This window comes from Drosophila sulfurigaster, chromosome X (genome assembly GCF_023558435.1).
Source record: "Drosophila sulfurigaster albostrigata strain 15112-1811.04 chromosome X, ASM2355843v2, whole genome shotgun sequence".
NCBI classification, from domain to species: Eukaryota; Metazoa; Arthropoda; class Insecta; order Diptera; family Drosophilidae; genus Drosophila; species Drosophila sulfurigaster.
The window spans coordinates 12,972,055-12,999,295 of record NC_084885.1 but is presented as its reverse complement, the minus strand read 5'-3'; the positions used below and the strand labels follow the sequence as shown (position 1 = coordinate 12,999,295).

Genomic DNA, 27,241 nt, shown 5'->3' with positions numbered 1-27,241 from the left:
TTTTTCATTTCTGATCGCCTGTGTTACAAACATTTCTTTAAATCACTAAGTTTAAATATTTGTTTCTAGTGTGCATAAAAATAATATTTAGAAAAAAATTTCTAGTTGTCTTATTTCGATTTGTTGTTGTCATTTATCAATAATGTTAATATTAAAATTATCGCAGTTCTTTTTTTTTACAACACTTTCTGAATGAATGTGTGTGAAATTGTAAATGGTCAAATAATGGTTAAATTTCAACAAATTAAATTCTTTTTGCAAAATCGTATTGATTTTACATTTTTCTGTCTCTTAAACGGTTTTTGTAAATTTTCAAATTTTTCAAGTCAAAAATGTTGCATTTAAAATTTTGCTTTTTTGCTTCTTTGTCAAATTTCTTATGATAAAAATGTCGTTTTTTAAATGAAGTTTATTTTGTGCGTTTATTTAAATAAGCTTAATTATGCTTAAAATAAATACGACTGATTCTAAGATTGAAAGAAATATAAATTTTAAGTAATGCTAAAAACAAAAAATTTAATTTCAGTTGTATAAACATGTTTAAGTAGCAAATATTAAATATAAAAAAATATAGACAATAATTGATTTTCGAATTTCTTATCTACATAGCTTAAGAACATAGGTTTCTTAAAACAATTCTAACAATTCTATGAATATTTTTAAATCATTAATTTTAGAAACGTTCTGAAATATAAAATTTCTTATTTTAACCAACAAATTTCCGTATCGTTGAAGTTGGATTTTTCTCTCAGTGTCGAGAGGACATTACGACTTTGTCTATAAAACATTTCGTTGCGCCAGGCACACAAAAACAAACTTGACTCGATGGCTAAAAAGGGTTTATGCCCTTCTACTACTACTACTACTACTACTACTACTACTATATATATTTTTGTACTATATAGTTTGCTTTTTTCTTCTTCGGGTAGCTATTTATAGCTAGGGAATGGGGCAGCGACAAGCTCTTCTAGCGCTTTTTATGGCTACGTGTTGATTTGTAGCCCTCAACTCTGCGCTTTGAAGTGTGGGAATGCGGCTGACTCATGACCAGTTCCATTTCCTATATGCTAGTTATGTGTAGTTTTTTATGAAGCCGCAGAACAATGAAAAAAAAAAGAATGAAGCTAGCTGCCTTTGACGTCGCTTTTCATTTCCTGTTTTGGCGGCCACACACACACACAGTTTTTGACCAGTCTCGCTAATTTAAGGACATTAGCTAGAATTCCCCACATCCACATCCACACCCACACACACAGATACACCCACACACACACAGACACACACACACACACACACACATATACCCGCTGCATCACTTGTGTGTAGTTTGGTGCAGCTGCAACAACGATGAAAATTAAATAAATATGTGGCAATGTTTTTCTGTAATTTGAAGCTTTATTTTCATTTATGGCTGCTGATTGTGCGGTTCAAACGCTTGCAGCAATGGTTAAATTACAGTTAACCGTTATCTGGCCAATTACAATTTCACACTCGCTCGGAAAAAAAATTGTTGTCGAAGGAACTGCGATAAAATGAATACTAATATTAATGATATATTAGATTGCTAATCGAAATGCAGCGATAAAACAAATCGAAATTCATTTCTAAATATTCTTCATTCTTTTTGTTTAAACTTTGTGATTACCGGAAATGTTTGTAACAGCTGATCAGATAAAAAGCTTAGAAGTTATTCAGTTTTGTATGTCATGAAATCTTTTTTGTGTTTTACAGTATTGTTATATTGATATACCAAATGTGGTATATTATTATGATACTATGACATAATAATATACCACATTTGGTATATTTTAGTATTTTGTCGGTATATTCATTGTAGTTTTTATACTTGTTTTATATTTTGCAAATTAACAATTTCGAATATATTGTGTATATGGATATGGCAAATATTGGTTTCGGTATAATTTAGTATATTTCAGTATTGTATATTTTAAGGACATATACTGTGTCGGTATATTTATTGCAGTTTACTTTATTGTTTTATATAGCAAATTTTCAATCTTGAATATATCGATATACGAAGTATTGCATTTGGTATATTTTTTTTGTATTTTTCAGTATATTGTGTACCTTAAGGGTAGTTTGCTTTTTTGTTTTATATGACAAATCTCGAATGTTTCGTATATCGATATACCAAATATTGGTTTTGAATGTTATGTTATACCAAATATAGTTTTTGGTATATTAATTTGGCATATTTTAACGATAATACTTTCGAAATGTTTTGTTCTTATTAAAAATACCTCTCATAGCCAACAACCCTCAACGGCAGCTTTCTTACTCGTTTTTTTTGTTTTTCTTTCTCTTTTTTAATACAATTTTGACACGCGGCTGCAATTGAAGGTTGCCTTTGAGAGAGTGCATTGGATGCTCCTCGGGCTTATGACGGATGTACTTGAAGCCATTCAGCTGGAAAATCCTATATACTGAGCGACGCCAACTTCCTGAGCGATTCGAACGAAGGTTTCTTTTGCTGCTTGCTGCTTTGAAAACTACTCAATCTGCTATTAAATATACGCTATTTCAGAGGAAATGCGAACGTGGGATGAGTCAATGCGAAAAATGAGAAGAAGACGGATGGCAAAAAAAAAAAAAAAGAAAAAAGAAAAAGGGAAAAAGAAATGCCAAAGATAGACAAAGGCAATGGCATAGTTTTTTGCGCGTATAATGGTAACTGACACGTTGTCTGTTCCAAACACAAATAGAGCAACAGTGCAAGGATGATGAAGAGAGAGAGAGAGAGAGATGGACAGAGTGAGAGAGAGGGAGAGGGGTGATATAGCACAGGTATGCGTTCAGTCAAAGTGTGTGTGTACTTTTCTCATTTGCTGCTGAATTTTTATTACAAATTTCTTCATGATGATGGCAAGGCGCACTTTTTACTCTCTTCCGTATTATTATTATTTTTTTCTTCTGTTACACGGCCGATTTCGACGAGGCAGAATAAATAGCCGGGCGAGAAAAAAAAGGGCAAATCATTGCAATAGGAAATGAAAATGCTGCGAACTGAGAGAGAGAGAGTGAGGAAATCGAAAAGAGACAGCAAAATCAATAGGAAACAGTATGAGGATATTTAAGCAGGATATTTAATATGAGCACCTAAAGCTTTATAACCTTTATAACTGGCATACATGTGGTATGTGTGTTATTTTTCGCTTTTTCTTTTTGTTGTATTTCATTTCATGTGTCTGAAAGCGAAATTATAAGAGTAAGAGGGAGAGGAGAGAGAGAGAGGGAGGACCGGCAAGCCACTTGCCAATTTGATATCAATAATAGGCAAGCAGCAAACCGAGGCCCCATTTTCCCCTATAGCATGCCAGTATCTCCCTCTCTCTCTCTCTTTCACTCTCCTTCTCTCTCTCTCTCTCCCATTCTCTGTGTTTTCTGCTTGTTGTTGCCGTGGCGATTGGAAGCGTCTGCTGCTTTTCAGTTGCTTTGTATCCTTAAGTGCGCTGCCAACTTGGCTCAAACTATTTATCTTGTTAGCGGAAATCTATTGAAAATGTTTATGTCTTTTGTGCTCGCTCCCACTCTCGGGCTCTCTCTCTCTCTCTCTCTTTCTCTCTCCTGCTCTTACACTCTGTGTCGTTATCTATCTCTTTCGCTTAAAGTAACCACAACAAGCAGTCGACACCCGGTGCATGCAACCAACTCGACTGCCACAACAACTGCTTGCCTCTAGCTTTGCCCCCCTCACCCCGTTTGCTGCATCGGATTTTTCTATTGAATTCAAAGTTTTGATTAGCTTGAGAGAGTTTAGCTTCAGTTCTGAGTTGTGCCATAGTCTGGCGGCAAACAACAACAGTTTTTGGATAAAAGCTGGCAATTGTCGAGAGGGGAAATACCAGAATTACACTTTGCCAACTATTTTGCGTTAATTATGCTTTAATTTTGATACCCTGCACAATCAAATTCCTAAGGAAGAGACGTTTCAGGGCTGAGAAATTACTCAGACCCAAAAAACAATTTGACTTGAATGCATTTAATAACAACGAATTGTATTTACGCTCGTCATTGATCAAAGCAATAGATGACTTTAATTTTTATATTTATTATATTTATATATTTTTATCACAATAGTGTAAAATTTGAATTTTAAGAATAACAAAGAAATGTGTGCTGTAATTTTAATAAAATGTATTAAAACAATACTAAGAAATTTGTAAATTAATCGTAATATGCAAAATATTGAATAAGAATAAAATGATCTAAAAATGGCATGTATATCAATTTAATTAAAAATCGAAATCGAAATCGAAACAATATTTTTTATATGCGAGTTAAATATAGAATAACAAAATTGTTAATAAAATTAATTATTAATTTAAAAATGAGACTATTAAAAAGTGAGACTATGGCATATTTGAATCTAGGGTATATTTTTAATGTAGTGGTATATACCAAATATAGTTTATGGTATATTTTAATTACAAACCTTGAATGAGAATAATAGTTTCTTTAAAGTTTTTAACACACACCAAAAATAAATTAATTATAACTTAAAAACAACGTAATAATAATAAAAATAATTATAATTTTTAAAAATTACAATTAAGAATGTTTTTAATGTCAGTAGAATTATAATTCTCAATATAAAAGTATTTTGGTATTTTTAACTGTATTCATTTTATATGCTTTAATGACATAGTTCATTTTGTATGGTACATATATTTTAAATGTAGTGGTATATACTAAATATAGGCTTTGGTATATTTTGCTACAAATCTTAAAATGTAATACGATATATAACTGAATAAACAAATTCCATCAATATTTATTTTTTATTTTTTGACTTGTAACTTAATATAATATAAATACAATTTTACTACTATTAAAATGAATGTTTAATAATAATTAAATTATTATTTATACAATAACGATACAAAATATCTCCAAGAAAACAATTTAATAGAATAAAATAGAAATTAAAATCCTAAAACTAATGTATTTGAACAATTATTTATTTCAAATTTCAATCAAAAATGATTTTCAAGCGATTTGGTAACATCATTGGCTTAAATATTCTGCGCGTTGCAATTGATTGTTGATGGCAGAAGGAGAAGAAGAAGAGAGTGTGCACATCGCTTGATATTATCGCACAACTAGCGGTATTATTAACCCATTGAAGCCACAACTCCAACTAGAATTCCGACTTTGACTGCGCTTTGCAAAATCAATAAGTGAAGAAACTTGAACTAAGCGTTGGCTTTTTCCTCTTCCTCTTCCTCTCTCCTCATTTTTTGCTTCTCTTTTTTTTGGCGAGTGCTTTCAATTACTTTGCAATTGCTTCGCGGGCATTTTGCGACAACGTGGGGAATGGTGAAGGGGAAAAGTAGTGTGTGTGCAACATTTACGGGAAACAATTGTAAGAATACGAGGTAAGTTTCCTTGGGCACGAACTCGTTTGCCACTTCAAATTCAACTTCAACTGCGGCGACATGTTATTGTCATAATGTGCCTCAACCCCTCACTTAACCCCTTGCTGTCCCCCCAACCACACACACACATACACACACACACTAACACACACAAGTAAGAGTAGAGTTGCTCTTTTTAAACCCTTTTTGACTTTTCAGCGTTTTGTCTTCTTGTTGCTGCTGTTCACTTGATGGAGTAGCTGCTGTTTGTTACTCCACCCGCTGTTGCCGCACCCTCCCTTCCCCCCTAACCACCCTCCGTTCTTATTGTGGATCGTAATGTTGGCAACTTTATTTGCGGTTTTGTGTAACTGTAAATTACACAAACAGACGCGCAAATGAAACATATGTAACCAATGTGCGCTGCTCTTTCTCTCTTTCTGCTCTCTCCCTCTCTCTCTCTCTCTCTCACTCTCTGCTCTGCTCTGCCAAGGCATATACATAAATTATTAAACAAAACTGAGTATCATGGCAATGGCATTGCCATTTCGATGTCACCAGAGCTCAGAGTTCTTTCCCTCTCTCTCTTCCTCTTACTTCTTTGCCTCCTGCTTCGCCATCTTTGCCTCAGCCTTTTGCGTTCCCCTTTTTCCGGCCAACAGCACACACGGCGTATGCGTAATTTTGTTTTATTTGCAGTCCTCGTATGTGCGTGTGTGTGTGTGTGTGTTTGTGTGTGTATTATTTATGCATGCGGCGCATGGAAAATTGCAATTGGTTTTTGGCAGCTTTTGGCAGCGGCAATTTGCTTTGAGCATAAATGAAATATATTTATGCACTCGTTATATACACAAATGCTTAAACATACCCTTAATATATATACTAGATCAATATATATATACATATATTCATATATTTATTGTATTCACTTGACCAAACACCAAAAGTCAATTGTCGTGAAAAGCATTACAATCAAATGAATAATACACTAAAGTATTGATATCGATTCAATCCAATTTTTGCTGCATTTATTTAGAATTTATCAAAAAAAAAAAAATTTATCAATTTATCACCAACAAAATTCCAAGCAAAATAATTGAAAAAACAACTTTATTTAAAAGTTCTTGACCTGCATCACAATTTAGTGAAAAAATTAGCAGAGTAATTTAAATTTTAATGCAAGGAGTAGAATTCTAACATACCCTTTGTTCATCGACATTAAACTCTACAAATTTTTCATTTACATATATTTCTTTACTAAAATATCTGTTATAAATCTGTTTAAAGTATTTAAATACAAAATGTTGGTTATATTTACGGCAATAGTAAAACATTTTAAGTGTGTAGTGAATACGTAATTTTCAGAACAAATTGTTAAATTGTTGTAATCGAGTTTTAGCTGTACTAATTTATGAATTCAGTATTAAATTGAACTCCATAAAACCATAAACCAAAAAAATTAAATACAACAGTCGCTCCTTTATTCCACTTAATTGTGTAGTTTAATTTCCTTACCTAAAAACAACTAAAGATATTTTTTAAATTTTAAAAAAGTAAGTAAAAGATTAAAGTTTAATGGCTTCAAGTAAATGTAGCAAAATAACTGTTTACATTTCTAATTACAACTATTTTGAAAGAATTTAAGATTTTATGTTGAAAAAAATATAAATGAAAATAATTGAATAGGGAAATCCTTTTAATTATTCAATTTTATTGTGAAGTTTTAATATTTGAACTTAATATAACTAGAAATAAACTAAATATAGAAATCAATGTATATAAAAATGTATGAGAGAAATTATTTAACTTAATTTTACAATTTAAAGGTAAATAAAGTTACATTTGAAAATGTAACTTTCCAACTATTTCGTCGTAATATAAATGTAATATTTTTATATATTTTTTTTGCCATATTGACATCAATTCGCTTTGCATTTGCTGCGCCGTCACCAAAGTCAACTCAAAGTCGCAATATCCTGTCACGGAGAGCAAAAAAATAAACAGAAATTGAAGCGTAGCAAGCGAAGGACTATAAAATCGAATTGTTGCCTGACAAAGGTAAACATAAGAGAGCGACAACAACAACAGCAACTACAACTACATTGACATGTTAGAAAGGTAAACTCTTCCCCTTCTACCTGCTTCACTTCTACCTCCTTCCTTCTTCCTGCTGCTGTGTGATATTCACTTCGATGGCAATCCGCATAAATATGCAATGGCCACAAAATTTCCTGTGAATTCGAAGCAAAACCAAAATTCGAAGCTTGAAGCTCAAGAAAAGGATGCGATTGGCAGTTGGCAAAAGCAGAGCAAAACTCGAAGGATGAACACCGAAAAACAATCGATGTATCGATTATGACAATAATGATTTTCAACGCCATTATTATTATTCCTTAAATAATAATGTGTTTTTTTTTTGCTTTCGTTCATGTTTTCTATTGTTGATTTGCTAATGTATTTATTGGCTGAATAAAAAGTATCTCATAGTTTTGTGCCCAGCTAATTTGTGGTGCACGTTGCACCACCGAAGCCCATTAAACTGACTCCCCTTTCCACCTTTCCACCATTCCCCCCTCTCCAACCCCACCCAACCCACAGTAAGTGAAAAATATCCAAGTAATTTGCATAGTTGATGACCGTTTTCGTAGCCAAGTCGCCAACTTGGCCAGTTAACCAGCACTTATTTGTTGTTAGTGTTGTTGCTTAAACTGTAATTGCTTTGATTACCGCATATTGTTCTTTCACTTTGGAGTGGGGTTAATAGCCCGATGGTGGGTTGCTTTTTGGGTTGCTTGCCAACAACTCAAGCAAATTCCTAATTGAATTTGACTTTCTATTTGCGCTTGGCTTATGGCCTAATAGTAATGCCCTACTTGATTTCGATATGGATTTGAATGCTAGTCAAAGTTGTGACTTTGACATATACGCATTATGTTATTAGGCCCATTAACTAATGATGACCTATAACCTACGCATGATGCTCTTTACAAAACGTCCCCACGTGCCAAATGTCCCAGGCAATATTTGCTGTAATGTAATTAGAAATCATTCCCTTCTCTGTAGGTAAAAAAATCAAACAACAAATAATTTTCTAAATCTTTAAATACAAACAATTGAATTATGAATTCATTTAAGAAAATACATATAAGCTTTTAAAGACAATCTGAAATGAACTTATTTTTGGAAACAATTTACCTATACTGTAAGTATTTTCGGCATAAATATTTTTTTTTTAATTTAATGATTTCTATTTTCTAGTTTCATTTTTCTACAGAAAACAAGAAAGCTACAGTCGAGTGTGCTGGACTGTGAGATATTCGCCACCCCTGTTCAAGAAATGCAAAAGATAGCGGTATTATTATTTAAATATACCATATTAATATACAGACGAAATACTAAAAAATACCAAGGTCTAAAGGTATGAAAATATAGTATTACATGCTGTATTATTCTTAAAATTTACCATAACGTAGGGCACTGTTCTTAAAATGTACTCAATTTATAAATAGACAAAATACTAGAATATACTGAATGCTATAATTGGTATAAATTTACACTACTACACGTTCCTCATCCCTGCTGATGCTATTTTTTGTAACTGACTTTTAAATCAACTATCAGATGAGCAAGGTCTCCCAAAAATCTTGCACTTCTGCACAACTGTTTCGCAACTGTTGATCAAAAGTACCCTAAGCAAGCGCTCGTCAATATAAGTGAAGCTCGCCTGTCTGACCACGCCCACTTAGCCAGTCCGCCTTCACTAATATCTCGGTCCGACGTCTAGTCAAACACACAAACAACATATGAAAGACATACATCAAAATTTTTGGCAATGACTTTTTTCATCCTCAAATCAATATCCAGAAATTATTACATTGTATTTCTGCTCAACTGTTGAGCAATAGTGGCAACAGTTGAGCATCAGTTAATCAAAAGTAACCAAAAGCAAGCTTGGCAATCTTTGTGAAGCCCTTACGCCCGACCACGCCCCCTTAAGATATTAACCTTCACTATTATCTCGGTCCGGCGCCTAGTTGAACACACACACAACAAATGAAGCGAATAGATCAAAATTTTTGGCAATGACTTTTTTGGGCACTTTAATCAACTGCCACCAGCTTCCTCTAGGAATGCATTGCAATCTCTTGCAGCTATGCTTAACTGTTTAGTAACAGTCACAACGGTTGATCAACTGTTGATCAAAAGTACCCTAAGCAAGCTCTCGTCAATGTAAGTGAAGCTCGCCTGTCTGACCACGCCCACTTAGCCAGTCCGCCTTCACTAATATCTCGGTCCGGCGCCTAGTCGAACACACACACAACAAATGAAGCGAATAGATCAAAATTTTTGGCAATGACTTTTTTCATCCTCAAATCAATATCCAGAAATTATTACATTGCATTTCTGCTCAACTGTTGAGAAATGGTGGTAACAGTTGAGCATCAGTTAATCAAAAGTACCCAAAAGCAAGCTTGGCTATCTTTGTGAAGCTCACCAGCATCAACTGATATTTCAGAGTTTCTCCCGTCTCCTTTTCTTTTGTATTATGTTAAGTGTCTCTCAGTAGAAGATTCTCTCCCCTTTCAAGATTCACTCGCCTTCCCTCCCACAAAAGATGAAGAATCACTTGAATTACTCGCTTGTTAATTTAATAGTTGATAGCTGCCATCTTACAAATTGGCATTCTTGACAATCCAATCGCGATGATAGAAGACCTTGGCATAGCCATCGGGATTTGTGGAGCCACAGCCGCCAATCACAAAGCCAGCAATGCCAACGAGTTGACCATTCTGGATAGCCGGGCCACCAGAGTCGCCGTTGCAAGCACCGTTGCCGGCGGTGTGGGCCAAACAGATCAAACTACTGGTGAACATGAAGGTGGAGCTGATGCACTGATTCTTCGACAGCGAGCTAAGCGTGTTGTACTGCAGCAGGCGGGGCGAGGCTCCGCCAGTGGTGAGACGACCCCAGCCAGAGATGACAACCTCGCTGCCAACTGCGGTATCAACGCTGGCCAGAGGAATGGCCTTGATCACGGCGGAGTAGGTGAGGGGCTGGTCGAGCACCAGGAGTGCGACATCGTTCAAGAAGTTCCCATAGCTCTCATGGACAATCACCTTGGCCACGTTGACGACAACGCCGCCGCTGCTGCGATCCACGGTTCCGGCACGAATGCTCAGCTGCTTGGCCGAGGTACTACAAAGGGAATAATGGTTGAGAAATGAATTGATGAACTCTGATTAACTCTCAGTGTATCACTTACACCTTCAGGGAGCCGTCGGAAGCTTCGCTGGTGACGCAATGAGCTGCAGTAAGAATGATCTGGGGTGCAATGATGCTGCCGCCGCAGATGTGCGAGGTAAGCTGACGCAAGGACACCTGATGAGGGAATTGTCCTTCAACGGCATCCAATCCGCCCACAATGCGACCATCCAGCTGGGAGCTATGAGGAGCAGCAGAGGCCAAAGCAATGGCCAAGCAGGCAATCAGAAGGCTCTTCATCATGTTGAATGCTTTAGGATTATGTCCAGTTACTTTGCAGACTGTAAGTGATGTCTAATCGTTGGTTGACACAGCTTTTTATATGAATCGCGATTCGCTTAGAGATATCTTATCAACTTTTTAGCATTGGGCTGGTCAGTTGTTCCGATTACACTGGGTTTCTCACGATTAGAGGATATTATTTATGATCCATCAAGAAGTCAATGGATTGGGAATTGCCCCGTGCCGAAAGAAATTATATTTATCTGCGGCATGTGCCTAAAAAACGTCATTATCGCGAGGGACTCGCCCATTATTGTGTAATAAACTAATCTGATTTGATTTGTGATTAGCTACTGAGATTGTTAAGTTAGGAATTATCTCTAAATATCAGTTCTTCGGAATTACACGAAAGAAACATATCAAATCTTACCCAATTATTGGCGATCTTAATTACTGATGACGCTTGTTAAGAAGAATATAAATTTCCTGCCGGCACTAAATTATAATACCCTTCGTTGTAGCGATTTTATAGAAAAACAAAGTTTTTTAAGAGAAAAATCTCAAACTTTAATAGTCAATTTATAACAAGCGCAAAACCCAAATTTAAATTGAACTTCATTAAATTTGAGTTCTGATTTGAAAAATATTAAATATACTATAAATTGTAGGTCAATGTTTTCTCATTGCTATAATTTTTTTTAAAAATATATATTTTTAGCATATTTATTTTTGAATATAGTATTGTTTATGGTCAGATTCGGCTTTTCGTTTTAGAAAAAGGAAAATCTAAAGTGAAAAGTTTTTCTTTTTTTAATTAAGTATTTTTAGGTAATCCTTAACGTTTTTACAATAGGACTACTATTTTTTCTTCTTTTTGATTTCAGAAACTTACTAATTTACATACTTACACAAATATTTATTAAGCTTAAACTTAAAGAATTAACCAAAATCCCTACATTAAAAAAATAATTCTTTTTAAATATTAAACACATTTTTAAATGCACTCTTTTGTAAATGATTTCAATATAAATAAAATCTCACTTAAAAATGTATTAAAAAAACATATTAATATGAGCCTGGTTTTTATGTTCTCGATTATTAAAAACTCTTCATCGAGTATTTTACAATTTTAATATTGAAAAGAGTAAATATATCGTTGCAAATATTTATAGCATGTTTATTTTTGAGTTTTCTGTTTTTAAATGTCTGGTTTTGGTTTTCATTATATATAAGAACCAAAAAGCGAAAGTGTAAATGTATCTTTAAAAACAATTGAAATTTGTATTTCTTTTAATAGTTTCCGAGCTTAGGTTAAGTAAGTAGAACAATAATTGTAAATTAACTACTTAAAAAAGAAATATCTTTAAATATTAAATATTAAAATAAATTTAATAAGAACCATAAAAAAATGTGCAGCTTAATACTATACGAGTATAAGCCGTTTTTTTGTGTGCCAATAATTTCATTATTAAAAACTCTTTATCATGTTTATGGCAATTTTAATTTGAAACCGAGCAAATATGTTGCATATTTACTTTTGAATTTAATATAATTTATTGTCTTTTGCTGCACAATTTATTGCAATCATTTTTTTTCGTTATATTAGCCAAATGCTTTGACTATGGCGCAGATACAATTCGTATCTTTTGTTTGTACATTCGCATGTCAGCAATGCATTCATATATTGGCATTCGCATTCATACTCGTACTCGCATTCGCATTCGCATTCACATTTAGCGTTACCTGTTCGTCTGTAAAAAGAGGCGACATACCACTACTACTACTAAAAAAAAAGGGGTAAGGCAAAAAGTGTTGCTGCCTTGTGCCGCAGTCGCAGTCGCAGCTGCCGCTCAGTGAAATCAGTCAAGTTGCAGTCGACCCTTTGTGTGCCCCCCTTTTCACAACAGCTTAAACCTTGAGTCGGAGTCGGAGTCGGAGTCTGCGAGTTTGAGTTTGAGTTTGGGGGCCCCGTCGATGCGCTTCCGCAGAATCACTTAACGCTTGATTACACCGATAGACGTTTTGACGAGGCACTGATGCTGCACAACGCCATGATGACGATAGCGAGAGCGACTGATAATGATCATTATCAGCCAGCGCTTGGTCTTGGTGACGAGTAAAGGACGCTGTGGCTGTGGTCGCCAATGTAACCGAAAAAAAGAAACATGCAAAAAAAAAGTAACGCTTCAGACAACTGTTGAGGCACAGAGCGCTGAACTCTTGCAGCCAGAACAAAAGCAAAAAATAAAGAAGGTAAGAAATCTACAGTACAGTGTAGCTCGACCGTGATATACCCGGTACCCATTCTCAGTAAAAGCAAAAGATACTGCAAAAATATACTAAAAAAAATACTTAAATAAACCGAACACTATATTTGGTATAGAGGCATACTTTTGCATTTAAAATATACCGTCGAGTAAAAATATGCTAGTATAAATCTTAGTGAAAATATACCAAATGTTCTGAAAAATACTAAAATATACCGAAGATTGTATTTGGTATAAAAACATACTTATGCTTTGAAAATATACCATAGAGTGTAAATATGCTAGTATAAATATACCGAAATTGCTAAATATACTGAAGGCTGGATTTTGATTATTGATATAGTACAATATTCAAAATATGGTATAATGTAGAAAATATACCATTGTCAATAAAAATAATATACTGAAATACATATACTGAAATATACCACAAACCATATTTTGTATATTGATATGGCATCGAGTAAAAAATATTATAGTAAAAATATACTAAAAATATTCCTCGAAATTACTAAATATTTCCGACTATTCGACTGCGAGATGCTCTCTACTCACTCTCAAAAAATACATATACCACAAAATACTGAAATATACTACAGACCATATTTGGTATGTTGATATACTTTAACATTCAAAATATACTATCAGGAACAAAATATGCCAGATTGTCTACCAAAAAATTATATTACTAACTATAATACATAGGCTTTGGGATCTAAATGTTCATTCGGAAGGACGGACAGATGGACATGGATAGTTATCGGAGATGTCTTCTTCTGCCTCGTACATACACTTTCCTACAGAAAGGTATTAAACCACCAAAATATACCAAATGCTATATTTGGTACAAGCTATATACTAGATTGTCTAACAAAGCAACTAAGAGAGGCGTTTCTTACTATACAAATGATATTTTTTAAATATATTTTACAATTTGTATGTTATTATAACCAAATTTTTTAATTGTAGGAATCATAAGTACTATAGCACAACATTACAATAGCTTTCTACGCTATGGGGTCCGGGTATAATAAGAAGCAGTTGCATGAACAGGAGCTGCTGCAGATGCAGTTGCAATGTTTGGAGTTGGCCTCGTTTTTGTTGTTGTTGTTGTTTTTTTTTTCATGTTTTTTGGGTTGTCGATTAAAATGTCATCGCATTTTGCTGTCGGCTGCGTTGCAGTTGTCAAAAGGTTTTTGCCACTTGTCGCGCTGCCACGGTTGCCACCCAGGGGCCAACCAAGGGTTAAGCTCAACTATCTTTGAGGCTAAGACGCAGGGCCAACGTCTTTCTATTTCACTGTCTCTATCCCTTTCTCTTTTTCTTGTGACCGTCTCGCTCGCTTTCGGTGGCTTGTCAAATTGTTTGCGTTGCTGCCGCTGCTGCTGCATGCTGCTGCATGCTGCGGTTTGTGTGTGGCATGCAGCAGCAGTTTTAGAGCTGCAGTCAAAGGCTAACGAAATGCGACGTTCAAGCTGCGGATGCGGATGTCGTTGCACAAATAAGGACATCAACTTTTACACATGTATGCGTATGCGTATGTGTGTGTGTGTGTGTGTGTGTGTGTGTGTGTGTGTGTGTGTGTGTGTGTGTGTGTGGTACTTTAAATTGCTTGTGCAGTGATGCGGCAATCGGCAAAGGCAAATATTACAGTCTATGGTTATGACAACATGCTATCTGCATCAATCTAAGGTTATGGCCAACAGCAGAAAGTTCAACTCCCTTCGATTCGCCTCGATTCGATTCGATTCCATGCGATTCGATTATGGGAACGCACTCAGACAATGTCATCTACTTATCAAAAATACTATAACACACACACATAAGCATATACTCTAATGCAATACCATTTACATCACATTGTCTCTATAACTTTGTCTTCTAATCGAATTCATAATGCAAATTGACTCAATTGCTACTGACGTCGATCTAATACAATATTTCTCAAAATATTATTGCAAGCAACGACTCTTGAATTATTTGTTCTTCAATTTTATGGATTGCATTCTGAGGGAATTATTTATGAAAGCTTCAAGAAAATGTAAAATAACATTAACTTGAATATTGTGAAAACGGGAATATGCTTGCAAGCTTTCATTTTACTTCTAATTTTCAATACAAAAACAAGAATTAAATATAATATAATTTATAAAAAATTTAAATATTGTAAATACAATTCAATTAATCATATTTAAATTTAAATTAAATAATCTCAAATTTTACTATAACATTTAATATTTACTATAAGTACAAATATAAAGTTCAACAGTCATTAAGTAAATGCCGTTGTTTCTATTTAGTTTTGATTTTAATTTCATTTGTATTACTTTGATAAATGGGTTACATCGAATAGAAAGTAATAATGAATACATTATTTTATATAATTTATAAATACTTTAAACTATATGCAAGTAATTGGTAGAGAAATATAAAAGGAAACTCAATGAATTCCACTCAATTGTCATGCATTTATATACATAGGAATTTAAATCCAAGACTATAAGAAACATAAATAAACTCGCTTTTGTTTTACACAATTGCTTAAACGCTGGGCCTTGACTCATTATGGCTGGCTGGCAATTTATATTTATGCCTAATGCTAGACATTTGATCACACTAGCTGCTTTGTAATAGGCAAAACGACTTTCCTGTGCCGCCTTCTGCATCTGCATCTGCATCTGCATCTCCCTTCCCCCATTCGGATCCTCAACACCTTGGCCACACGATTTTGCTGTGGCCCTCTATATGACATTTCAATTAAGTGGCATAATGAGATTGGCAAAGTGCAGCAAACTCTTGTTGCAGGCGGCCAATGATTAATGGCCAAATGTTTATATCGGCGAGCGGGCTTGCGAAAGTGTTGACTGCTGCCCCTTCTCCTCTCCCTTCTCCCCTCTCGCGCTCTATAGTTTATTTTCCCGTTTGCCAGCCAGCTGCGTTCTCCCCAACAACGAAGAGCAGAGAAAAGCAAAAAGAAAGAGGGAAACAAAAAAACACATCAACATCAAGAACACAGCATCAACAACTGTGTCCCAGGTTGCTCCGCATAATTTGCCTACAGAAAACTGAAAGAGGGGGAATACTGAACACTGAACTTATCTGTGACTGTGATCGGCATCCTTGCTGCAAAATCAAGGTGCCGCTTAAGAACCGGTTTCGATACAGCTACGATACACCTCAACTGAACCGCGTCTCCTCGTAGCTGAACAATGTTTTCGCGGCTTATTACGCGCGATCGCTCGCTCAGCAATAACAACAACAACAACAACAACGACAATAATAACAACAACAACAACAACAACAGCAGCAGCAAGGAGCCACCTGTGCGCAAAAAATCAAACCGAAAAGCAAAGCTCGTTATGCTAGAGACTGAACCAGTTTATGCCTACACTAAAAGAAACTCAAGAACATTGATCTTAAAATAAAAGAGTTTTAAAACAAAAAGCCAAATATAATATAAGTATTAAAAGCATTATATTACAAATTGCCAAGTTGCCAAAATCAGACTTAGAATACTAGATTTTGGTTAACAAATTTTTGAATCAATCGAAATTCCTATAAAGTTTTTATTTAGTTATCAGCATTTTCGAAACTATAACTGGTCATAGCGCTGTGTTTGGATTTAGTTAAGTTGCTTCCATGCGTTCTTAAGGTTCTGGTGACCGGATTTTACACTTATTAATAAATAAATCAAAATAAAAATGTTTTTTTCGAGTTTAATGAGGTCCTGGGTTGAAATGCTGCGCAATTCGACAAAAATTATTGCGAAAGTAAAGCTTTCAACAAATAAGTGCAACTGTATGAAGAATTAAATGCTAATTAATTTCGCGTATTCAGAAAAAAATGATGTATTATATAACAGATTAATCTTTTTTAAGCTTATAAAAAGATTTAAGGTAATATACGATGTTTTCTCTTATGAATAAGAACTTTAACTTTTATTAAATGCTCTTCGAAATCAAGATACGTATTCATAACTCCAGATTTTCCTGCTATCGCTATTTTTACAAAAATTCCTTCTGGTATATTTTGCACTCTATGAAATATTTTGAATATAATAGCATAAAGGATATACCAATTGTAGTCTTCGGTATATTGTAATAATAAACTGATAATATGGTATATTTTGCACTTAATGATATACGCATTTTTAATGTAGTACTACATCGATATACCAAATATAAGGTTCGGTATTTAAGTATTTTTCAATATTTTCAATTTGATATATTTTTGAGCATACAGATATACCAATTGTAGTCTTCGGTATATTGTAATAATATACTGACAATCAGGTATATTTTGCACTTTATGATATATGTATTTTTAATGTAGTACTATATCGATATACCAAATATACGATTCGGTATTTAAGTATTTTGCAATATATTCAATTTAGTATATTTTTGGAGTAATACCGTCTTGTGTTGCTTTCATTAAAGCCTCAACTGCAGCTTTCTTACTTGATTTTTTTCAGTGTAGCAGCAGCAGCGAGAGATGGATGGATTGGGACGAGCGGACGAACGGCCGCCGTCAAAGTGGAGCAGTCAAGCAGCTTTGAAACGCCGCACAACGCGGAGAGTTTGAGGCAGGATGCTGCTGTGGTTTGACTATCGTCGATCAAGGAGGGCAAAGATAGAAAGAGAGAGAGACAGACAGAGAGAGCGAGAGAGTGCAAAACATGTTACTGCAAGAGGAGCTGAATGATGATGAGGAGGAGGAAAAGGAGGAGGAATCTCAGATTAAACAACGATGCGTTAGACTCGCGACCACCTGGCGGCTCTCCGCCAATCAGCGAGCAGCAAAGTGAATTAGTGGACCCCTCGATGCCAGGACTAGCTTCGCTTCTTCTCTTCTTCGCTTCTTCTCTGCTCTGCTCTGGAACAACATCATCATCATCATCTTGCACAACTAGTTGTTGTTATGGGTTGTTGCTTATTTGCAATATGCGTAAATGTTTACGAGCCAACTCCAACGGCCTCGGCTTGGGCCGAGGTTCTTAGGGTGGCACAGACACTTGTACACCTAAGTGATTTAGTGTAAATGATTGTGGCAAATGGGCAACAAGCGAGTGTGCGACAGAGACAGAGACAGTGAGACTGAGCGAGAGACGCATTTTCGTTGTAATTATTGACAGCGCATTTGTAGCAGGTGCTGGAGACAGGCTGGCCACAAGAGTAACAAAAAAAAAACTCTGTTCTTGGGTCCCCTCTATAAGAAATGGTATGACTTATAGATTATGTTGCGCCCGAATAGAGCAATAGTCTCTCTTCTTCTTCTTTTTTTTCTCTCGGTAGCCGGCACTTCGATAAACAATTCCTATATCAAGACTAGTAACAAAAAAAACGAAAACAAGAGCCAAGAAATCCCATTGAAAATGTAATGGAACAAGTTATGTTATGACCAAAGAGCCTGAGCTGATATTACAGTTTGGGTTACATCAAAACTAGAAGCTTCGTCGAGTGTTTTAAACAGCTTTTGATGGAACGAGTTTTCGCTACGCAACTCTTCGCCGTCCGCTTGTAGTAAAATATTAATTGGAATATCGCCGAGTTGCGGATACGTTTTGATTGGGATTAGATTCATTTTGATCTTTTTTTTGATTCTGCTTAAACGCACTTAATACTTTGTTTTGTGCTTAATAAAACGACGCAACAACTTTCAAAGCATGCGAGTGTGTAAAAGCTATTTAGAGCGGAAAGTGCAACTAATTTGTGGCAATTTGATATAAGAAAAACTTATTACAGGGATTTAAATGGCATTTACAATTTTTATTTTTTTATTTATAATATAGCTTAAGCAATTTTGTGTTTCTTTCCATTTAAAGAAATTTGAAATATATGGACACATTTATAAACTTATTATATATATGTATATTTAATATAAGAATTGCTTATAAATCTTAAATAAAAACTTGTTTCAATTGCTTATTTGAAGAGCTAAGAACACAATTAAACTTATTTGTTATAAAGTTTAAGCATTTTAGTCCAATGTGATGACTTTTCCAGTAGAAATCATGCATGAATTCCAATGGCATTGCTCCTTTCACTTTGCATTTTGCATTTTAATCTGCATTTGGCGCTTGGCAGCAATTTAAAAACAAATTGGAAGCTGCTTAGCCTTCTCTTTGGCAAGTTTTTATGGCTTTCTTATCAACGTGCATATTTCGAAATATGAAACTTGATAAAGTTGAATTTTAAAAATAAACATTATCAAGGTCAAGCAATCAGCTAATATTATTGTTATCTCATTTGTGTTAATTCAATTGCTTTTGATTTCGATTTTGATTTTGATTTCGCTGCTGTGATGTTGATGTTGATGTTGATTTCGATCAAATACTAGTTGCCAGTGTTGGGGACAAGTACGCCCACATTAGACCAAGCCGGTCAACACGCGATGGAAACAAGTTTAATCTTATCAACGACATGCAGTTTTTTTTTTGTTTTTGTTTGTTGTTGTGCAACAGAATGAGAAACCAGTCAAGTGACAACATTTTGTCAGCGTAATGAAAACAACAACAACAACAACAACAACTACAACAGCAACAATGGCAATGCCAGCAATAACAACAACGAGATGGGTGCTCTTGAATTTATATGCGCGTTCTAATTTTAATTGCCAATTTGTGGGCATAATTTGTCCATAAACCTTAATTAACGGCGAAAGCTAACAGCCGTCCAGCCGAAAGATGTCAAAATAAAACAAACACCTCCAATGACAACAACAACAACTCTAGTAACAACAACAGCAACAATATGAAGAAGCTGTCACCGAAGGGCTGTCAGACCCGGGGACTTGACCCCGTATCTCTATTTGCATGCAAATTAAACGGAGAGTAGAAGACGGAAAAAGCCCATAGGAAATTAGAAGTCAGCCAAACACAACGAACTATTAATGCTCTTTATAGGAAATACTTTTAAAACCGTTCAAAACCGAATGAAGAATTAAATTGGAAATAAATAAGAATAATTTTATGATTTTCAAACGTATTATTGTAATATTTAAACTATCTTATTATAATAAGTATGCAAGTTATCATTATGAATAAAAACAGAACATATTTAAAATATACCAAATTGATATACCACAAAAATACTAAATATATACTAAAAACTATCTTATTATAATAAGTATGCAAGTTATCATTATGAATAAAAACAGAACATATTTAAAATATACCAAATTGATATACCACAAAAATACTAAATATATACTAAAAACTATCTAATTAAAATAAGTAAGTTATCATTATGAATTAAAACAGAACATATTTAAAATATACCGAATTGATATACCACAAAAATACTAAATATATACTTAAAACTGTATTTGGTAAATTTATATATTGTAGTACAACATTCAAAATATACCAAAGATCCAAAGATCAAAAATCAACTATGACTTAAACTAAAAAACTAAATGAATTAAAAAATTATGAAAAAATGTTTATTAAATTCAATTAAACAGTTTTCAAAATTTTGTATTATCCAACTAGTTAAAATTTAAATCGAATAATGAATTCAAATTAAGCGTATTAAGACCATTATAAAACGAAATTAAAAAGAAATTAATTACAAATAAAATTCAAAATTTTGTTTATATATTTTTGTTGTAATTATTTTTAAATCGCATTCGATACAATAATAATGTACTATTAAAAGGTTTTCTAAATACGCTCAAAATAATTATTGTACATTGTTATTACAGCAATTAATGTCGCCAGAACAAAGCACTAGCAAAAGGTTATAAACAAATACAATAGTCAGCGATTTGTAGGGTATCAAAAAAATTTAACATGAGGCTTAAGAAATTAATTAAATCTTATACTTTAGTTGATTGCATACAAATGTGTCACACATTCGATCAACGAAGTTGCCCAAAGTCGAACAGAAATCACAAATAAAATAAAATAATAAAAATGTAGTCCAACCGAAGTAAATGCATTAAAGATACGCTATAATGCACTTTAAAGTAAATTTTCTTAAGAATTCCTTTTCTAACATAAATAATATACTCTTCTCTTTAACACTTACAGGGTATATCGAAAATCTTGGAATAGAATCGTGAATTAAAATTAAATAAAATAGAAAAGAAATGAAATGAAATGAAAAGGTTGTCGCTCGCAGCACAAAGAACTGTCGCATTGTTTTTGGGGCATTTTGTTCGAGTCTGAACGCTTTATGTACATTGTTTGTTTTTGGTCATTTCTATTCAAATTCGTTTCGATTTTTATTGCATTTGAATGTTTCTTCTTTTCCTTCACAGTCTTACAACGTCAAATCATCAAAATTAACAGCAACAAATACATATAATAAAAATAATAAAAAATGGTCGTTAAAAATGCTCAGAGAGTTTTAACAACAGTTTCAGTTGGTTTCCCCCGTCTCCCTTCCCCCTTCCCTCTCCTCATCAATTCCTTTTACTTAGATATTCGTTTATCCACCACTCATATAGACAATCTGAATCTCAGTCCAGAACTTTGTCCAGTCGATGATTTTGTCATAAGCTGCTTGGGAAAATCTATGCGCATCTAAATTCTAGCCATCGATTTGGCCATCGACTTGCATAAATTTAGCATAAAATTTGCGTTCTAAGCGGCCATAAAAGTGTTTCAACTCTGTTGTTTTTTTTTTTTTATATATTTCTCTCTTTTATTTTTTGGACTTAGTAAACACCTTATAAGCTTAATGTAATGTCGCTGAGACCGTTGAAATGTGTCTTTAAATCAATTAGCAGCCGTTTTAGTCTATCACTCAATCAGCATTGTCACTCCTATTAAGATTGCATAGTTTCGAGACCTGTTCCCGTTTCGAAAATGTGAAATAAAAGTCTGTTGAGTTTGTCAAAATCATAATCAGAAATAGACAATATTTATATAAATGTATATTTCGAATTATGATTTATCAGAAATAGACATTATTTAAAGAATTATTATTATGATTTCGACAACCTCAAAAGACTTTTTCACATTTCAATGCACACATAAATCTTTAGTCTATAATTTAAGACAATAGGAAGATATTTCATTGTTAAGCGAGATTATGCAGTAAATATTTAAGCTACTGCCTACGCTTGAGCTCTCTTTCTATTTAAGAGAAATAATTGCAGGAGCCAAACTCTATTTGAGCGCATGCTTAAATTGCTTAAAAAGAGAAAGCTAAGCCAAATTTCGAATGCTGTTGCCGAGTGACTACCTACGATCCGAACAAGTATTCGGCTTTTCACTCGTACATACTTCATAGCTAAAGAAAAATGCGCGCACTAAAATATGTATGTATGGAATGTGTTTGTAATTACTCACCCTCGTTAATTTGCTCTGCAGATTTACATTTGTACATATATACATATCTACATTTTAAATGATTGCACTGAATTCTAATACATTCACACTTGTAATCACAAAAAATAAATAATAAAAAAACCCACACCCATTCTCCGATTTGCATGGCAGACTCAAATATTTATTAAGCACTTATAAGCACTGGAAAAAAACACATTCACACACAAATTTATTTGACTATGCAAAACAAGCAAAGAAGGAATTAGAAAACGCGGGACTCACTAACACCAACACAATTAGCAAGTTGCAGCAGCAGCCGTGTGCTAGAGCGAGATGACAAGAGACGCTACTCCACTTTTTGCATTTTCAGTGAAAAAAAGAATAAAATGCACTTTAACTTGTAATCGAATAATAAAAGCCGAATTGGACCGAAAAAGCAACTTAAACACAATATAAACTACATATTAACGATGAATCGATCTTAAGTTAATTAACTAAGTTGAACGCGAATTTAAATGCAATTGTTACACCGCTCGTATTCATTGTTGGCTCGTCTGACGCAAACTGATATTTGTGGGGAATAATATTGCTCCTCACGTCCAAGCTGCAAGGAGCTTTTACAATTCCACACATTGTGGGAAAAAGGGATCAAATCCTGTCCCATTATGCCTAGGACAATTTTTGTGTATGAGTGCAAGTGAGTGCGTGCTAGACGATTGGAGATGCAAACGTTTGCTGATCGTGTTTAACATACCAAAAAGTATTTTTTGATGAGGCTTGTTATCCTTTTCTAAAACTAATTCCTTAAACTTAAAAAAGCGATTGAGTTAATGAGAGTAAATTAACATGAATATTTCCAGGATTTGTTTTATTTTTTGCTTTTAAACTAAATTAAACTTATTTCATTACACATGGTGAACTTTTTTCTTGAAATGATTATATACATATATTTTATTCCTAATAATTACGAATGTGAACAGGTCTTCTACAGTCAATTGATTTTTTCTGTCGCATTTTGGCCAATGAATCAATCTATTCATCTCGTTTGTATAATAAGAGTAGCCAAATCTGTTGACCGTCTTCAAATTGGCTATAACTGTATTTGGGGCGCAGTCTAATGGCCAAATGTGACAAATCGTTAAACAAAGGCCCAGATCTGTCTCTATTCATAACAGGTCAATACTCTCATCCTAACATATTCGCAGAAAATCCACTGTGCTTTTTGATCCATATCTTTTTGGCTACATTTTAAAAGTTTTTATGGTCACATTTCAATACCATTGACTTCTGGTTTAAGAGATTGGTGATATTGGTTTATCAATTTTATGATTGAAACTATTCAGCTAGTAAACTGTTATAGGAAACAAATTGTTTTCTATCTTGAAATTTGCCATTTTATTCACATTTCATAGACAAAAGTTTTCAGTAGCATCAGTAATATTTTGGAAGTTGCGAATGAAGATTTGTGGTTCTAAAAACAAATTTGCATTTTTGTTCATTTAAACACAAACAGTTATAATTACAATCTTAATTGGGAAAATTACATTTTCATGATTATATAATAAGTTTTATAATATTGAACAAATCTAATAGGACATTTATATTGATTTAAAAAGTCTTGAATAATTCTTTAAGAAATATTTCTTTTAATTTAGGACATAAAGCAACAACAAGATCCCACCAAGAAATTCCGTGCGTTAGAAACGATCAGAGAACGTTTTCTCGCTCTCGCTTTTACTAGCTCTTAAACAATAGTCCTTGTTATAATGGGACATTTCTCTCCTGATTGTCCAACTTGCAGCATTTGTTCCCTTTTTTCTCCCACTTGCAAAAGCTCCTGGCAGTTTGGGAATGAGGAGCAATATTAGTGCCCACAAATATCAGTTTGTGGTAGACGAGCCAACAATGAATACGAGCGGTGTAACAATTGAATTTAAATTCGCGTCATCGGCTTAGTTAATTAATTTAAGGTCGATTACTCGTCAATTTGTGGTGCATATTGTGTTTAAATTGCTCATTCGATCCAATTCGGTTTTTATTATTCGATTACATGTGTGCTACTAGCTAGTGTAAAGTGATTTTTTTTCTTTTTTTTTCTGTGAAAGTGCAAAAAGTAAGTGGCGTCTCTTGTCGTCTCGCTCTAACACACGGCTGCCGCATGTTCATAATTGTGTTGGTGTTAGTGAGTCCCGCGTTTTCTAAATCCTTCTTTGCTTGTTTTGCGTAGAAATCAAATAATTTTGGCGCGTGTGTGTGTGTTTTTTAATTTTTTGGTGATTACATGTTAGTGTGAAAATGTGCAAATAATAATTGATATGAGAGTGCCTTAAAAATTGGCGTATGTGCGTGTGTGTTTTTTTTTTTTCATTTATTTTTGGTGATTAGAATTGTGAAAGTATTAGAATGCAGTGAAATCATTTAAAATGTATATGTGTAGGTACATATGTATATGTACATACATACATATGAAATTCTGCAGAGCAAATTAAAGAGGGTGAGTAATTACAAACACATTCCATACATACATATTTTAGTGCGTGTATTCTGCTTTAGCTATGAAGTGAGCACGAGTGATGAGCCGAATACTTGTTCGGCATCGTAGGACGTCACTTGGCAACAGCAATCGAAATGTGTCTTAGCTTTCTCTTTGTCATTGACTCTAAGCATTTTGAGCATGCGCTCAAACTGAGTTTGACAATTACTTCTCTTAAGTGAAAAGAGAACTTAAGCGTATGTTAAGCGTAAGCATTGGCTAAAATATTCTCTGCATTTTGCAATTTCTCTGCATTGATCAATTTCAAATGACTGCTCAAAATGGATAATGACGGTTTCATAGCTGAAATCAATGTCTGCAATTTAGTTTATTAAAAGTAAATAAAAATAAGCATTATTGGCGGTTAAAAAATGCGAAAACCCTGAGACATATTAATTGAGCGTAATTATTTGCTGTCTGCCGCATTCGATGCTTCTTAGTAAATTTGCAAGCACAATCAATTGCGGATTGCAATTGCAATTGCATATTCTAATTGCTGTTCAATTTTTCAAAGACAATTTTTCAATTGTTAATGCCCCTATGATTGATACTCTAATTGCTGCTCGGCAAGTTGCAAGTTGTGAGTTGTGAGTTGTAAGCTGTTGTTGCAAGAAGCTGGAGCTGGAGGAGCTGGAGCTGGGCAGCCTTTTGTGGAGCAAGTGCATGGAGAGCATCAAATTGCCAGCGACAGGCAAAACTGTGGGCCAAGTGGGCAGCGAGCGAAACACGTTTCCAGATGCATTTCGTTTGCGTCATTAAAATGAGCCTGATTTATGACTGACCAGGCCCAACCTGGGGCAGATGCTGTTGCAAGTTGCAAGTTGCCAGTTGCAAAACATTCGCTGTTGTTGTTCTTATTGTTGTTGCTTTTGTTTGGCTGGGCAGAAAGAATTGCCCGTGTTTCCACACTTTGGCTACCACTTGCCACAGACAAGATGCAAGACGCACATTTTCCCATCGTGTGGCAGGCGAGTAAACTATAACTATGGCCACGAAGACAGACCCCAGTTGAGTAGGTCTGACGTTGCGCCTCAGACGCAAAAAGCCTCTGAAGCTGCCACAGAAGCCTGTTGCACGTTGCACTTGCCTCCTGCCTCCGTTGCTCCCCGATGCCTGCTGCATGTTGCTGCCAGCGCAAATCAAAGCGCAATATGTTGACTGCATTTGACTTCCCGGTAATTAGACGTGAATGCCAAGACGACCACAACACTGTGAGCCACTGCACAGTGGTGCAAACACAATATGAACTTGTTGGACAACTAAATAAAAAAAATCTCTTTAGGTTATATTAATTTTATACATTAATAGTAAAATTCTTTATGAATTGTTGTAGATTTTTGTTATAAGCATTAATTCTTTATTCAGTTTTGTTGTATCTTACCTTTTATTTTATTTTAATTTATTTATTTATTTATATATTTCACTTAAGTTTCACGAATTTCAGAGTAATATAAATGAAATAATGTAAATTAAAGTAATTTATCGCATCTATTCATTTTTAAATTTGCGAAAACTTACATTTACTAATGCTTCAGCGATAAAGTATATATATCTTGTTGATTTTGTTTTATTAATGCTTGTTTTTAAAATTAAAAGAAAAAATAAAAAAGCTTAACTGATTGTATTTTATATTATTTGAGTTTTTTGCTCAAAAATGTGATTTGAAATATTGATCTTCCACGTAACGAAAATTTTCACTTAAATTATGAAACTGAAAAATCGTAATGTAGGATCATTAAAAATGAGATTTTCCCTTTACATTGTAATACTAATTTAGGATTCTTCTAAAATGCTTAATAACAGTCTTGTTCTTTAGCACTTTTTGTCATGTTAGTTTAGATTGTTATACAACTTTAGGATTATTTTAAAATGCTTATTTAAAGCCTTGTTTTTTAGTATACTTTTTCATAATACTTTTGGCTGTAACACTAATTTAGGATTCTTTTAAAATACTTTGTTTTTTTTAGCAGCTTGTGTCATATTATTTTAAATTGTTACTACTTAAGGATTATTCTAAAATGCTTAATTAAAGCCTTGTTCTTTAGTAGTTTTTATCATATCGAGAATTCCCATGCTCCGTTGTACTTTCTACAGGGCTAAAAATTGTTGTGGCATCAGTGTGGCAAACGACAACGCCTTGATTAAGTGTTTCGAGTGTTTGACTGTGGCCAGGTCTTTTGATGTGAAGTGCACCTGTTTTCTAAGCCACAGCAGCCACAGCAACAGGCAGCAGACAGAGCGCGCGGCAGTTGCTGCCAAACAAAGTCATAAAACGCCAAGAGACGCGATGGCCACGCGCACCGCG

General features: G+C 34.2%; 2 protein-coding genes and 1 long non-coding RNA gene across 3 annotated transcripts in view; 2 read left to right on the top strand and 1 right to left on the bottom strand.

Moving 5' to 3' along the window:
• Positions 1 to 27,241, top strand: part of LOC133847504 (irregular chiasm C-roughest protein) — a 260,979-nt gene that overhangs the window by 110,921 nt on the left and 122,817 nt on the right. The window lies entirely within an intron of this gene.
• Positions 2,361 to 3,150, top strand: LOC133849218 (uncharacterized). The gene is made up of 3 exons (XR_009895344.1): positions 2,361 to 2,481; positions 2,546 to 2,805; positions 2,889 to 3,150. It is a non-coding gene; the product is annotated as an uncharacterized LOC133849218 (long non-coding RNA).
• On the bottom strand, positions 10,008 to 10,913 carry LOC133849196 (serine protease SP24D-like). The gene is made up of 2 exons (XM_062285104.1): positions 10,639 to 10,913; positions 10,008 to 10,571 (listed from the first exon to the last, which is right to left on the bottom strand). The coding sequence occupies exons 1-2, from the start codon at positions 10,878 to 10,880 to the stop codon at positions 10,046 to 10,048; spliced, it is 768 nt and encodes a 255-aa protein (XP_062141088.1). The 5' UTR covers positions 10,881 to 10,913; the 3' UTR covers positions 10,008 to 10,045.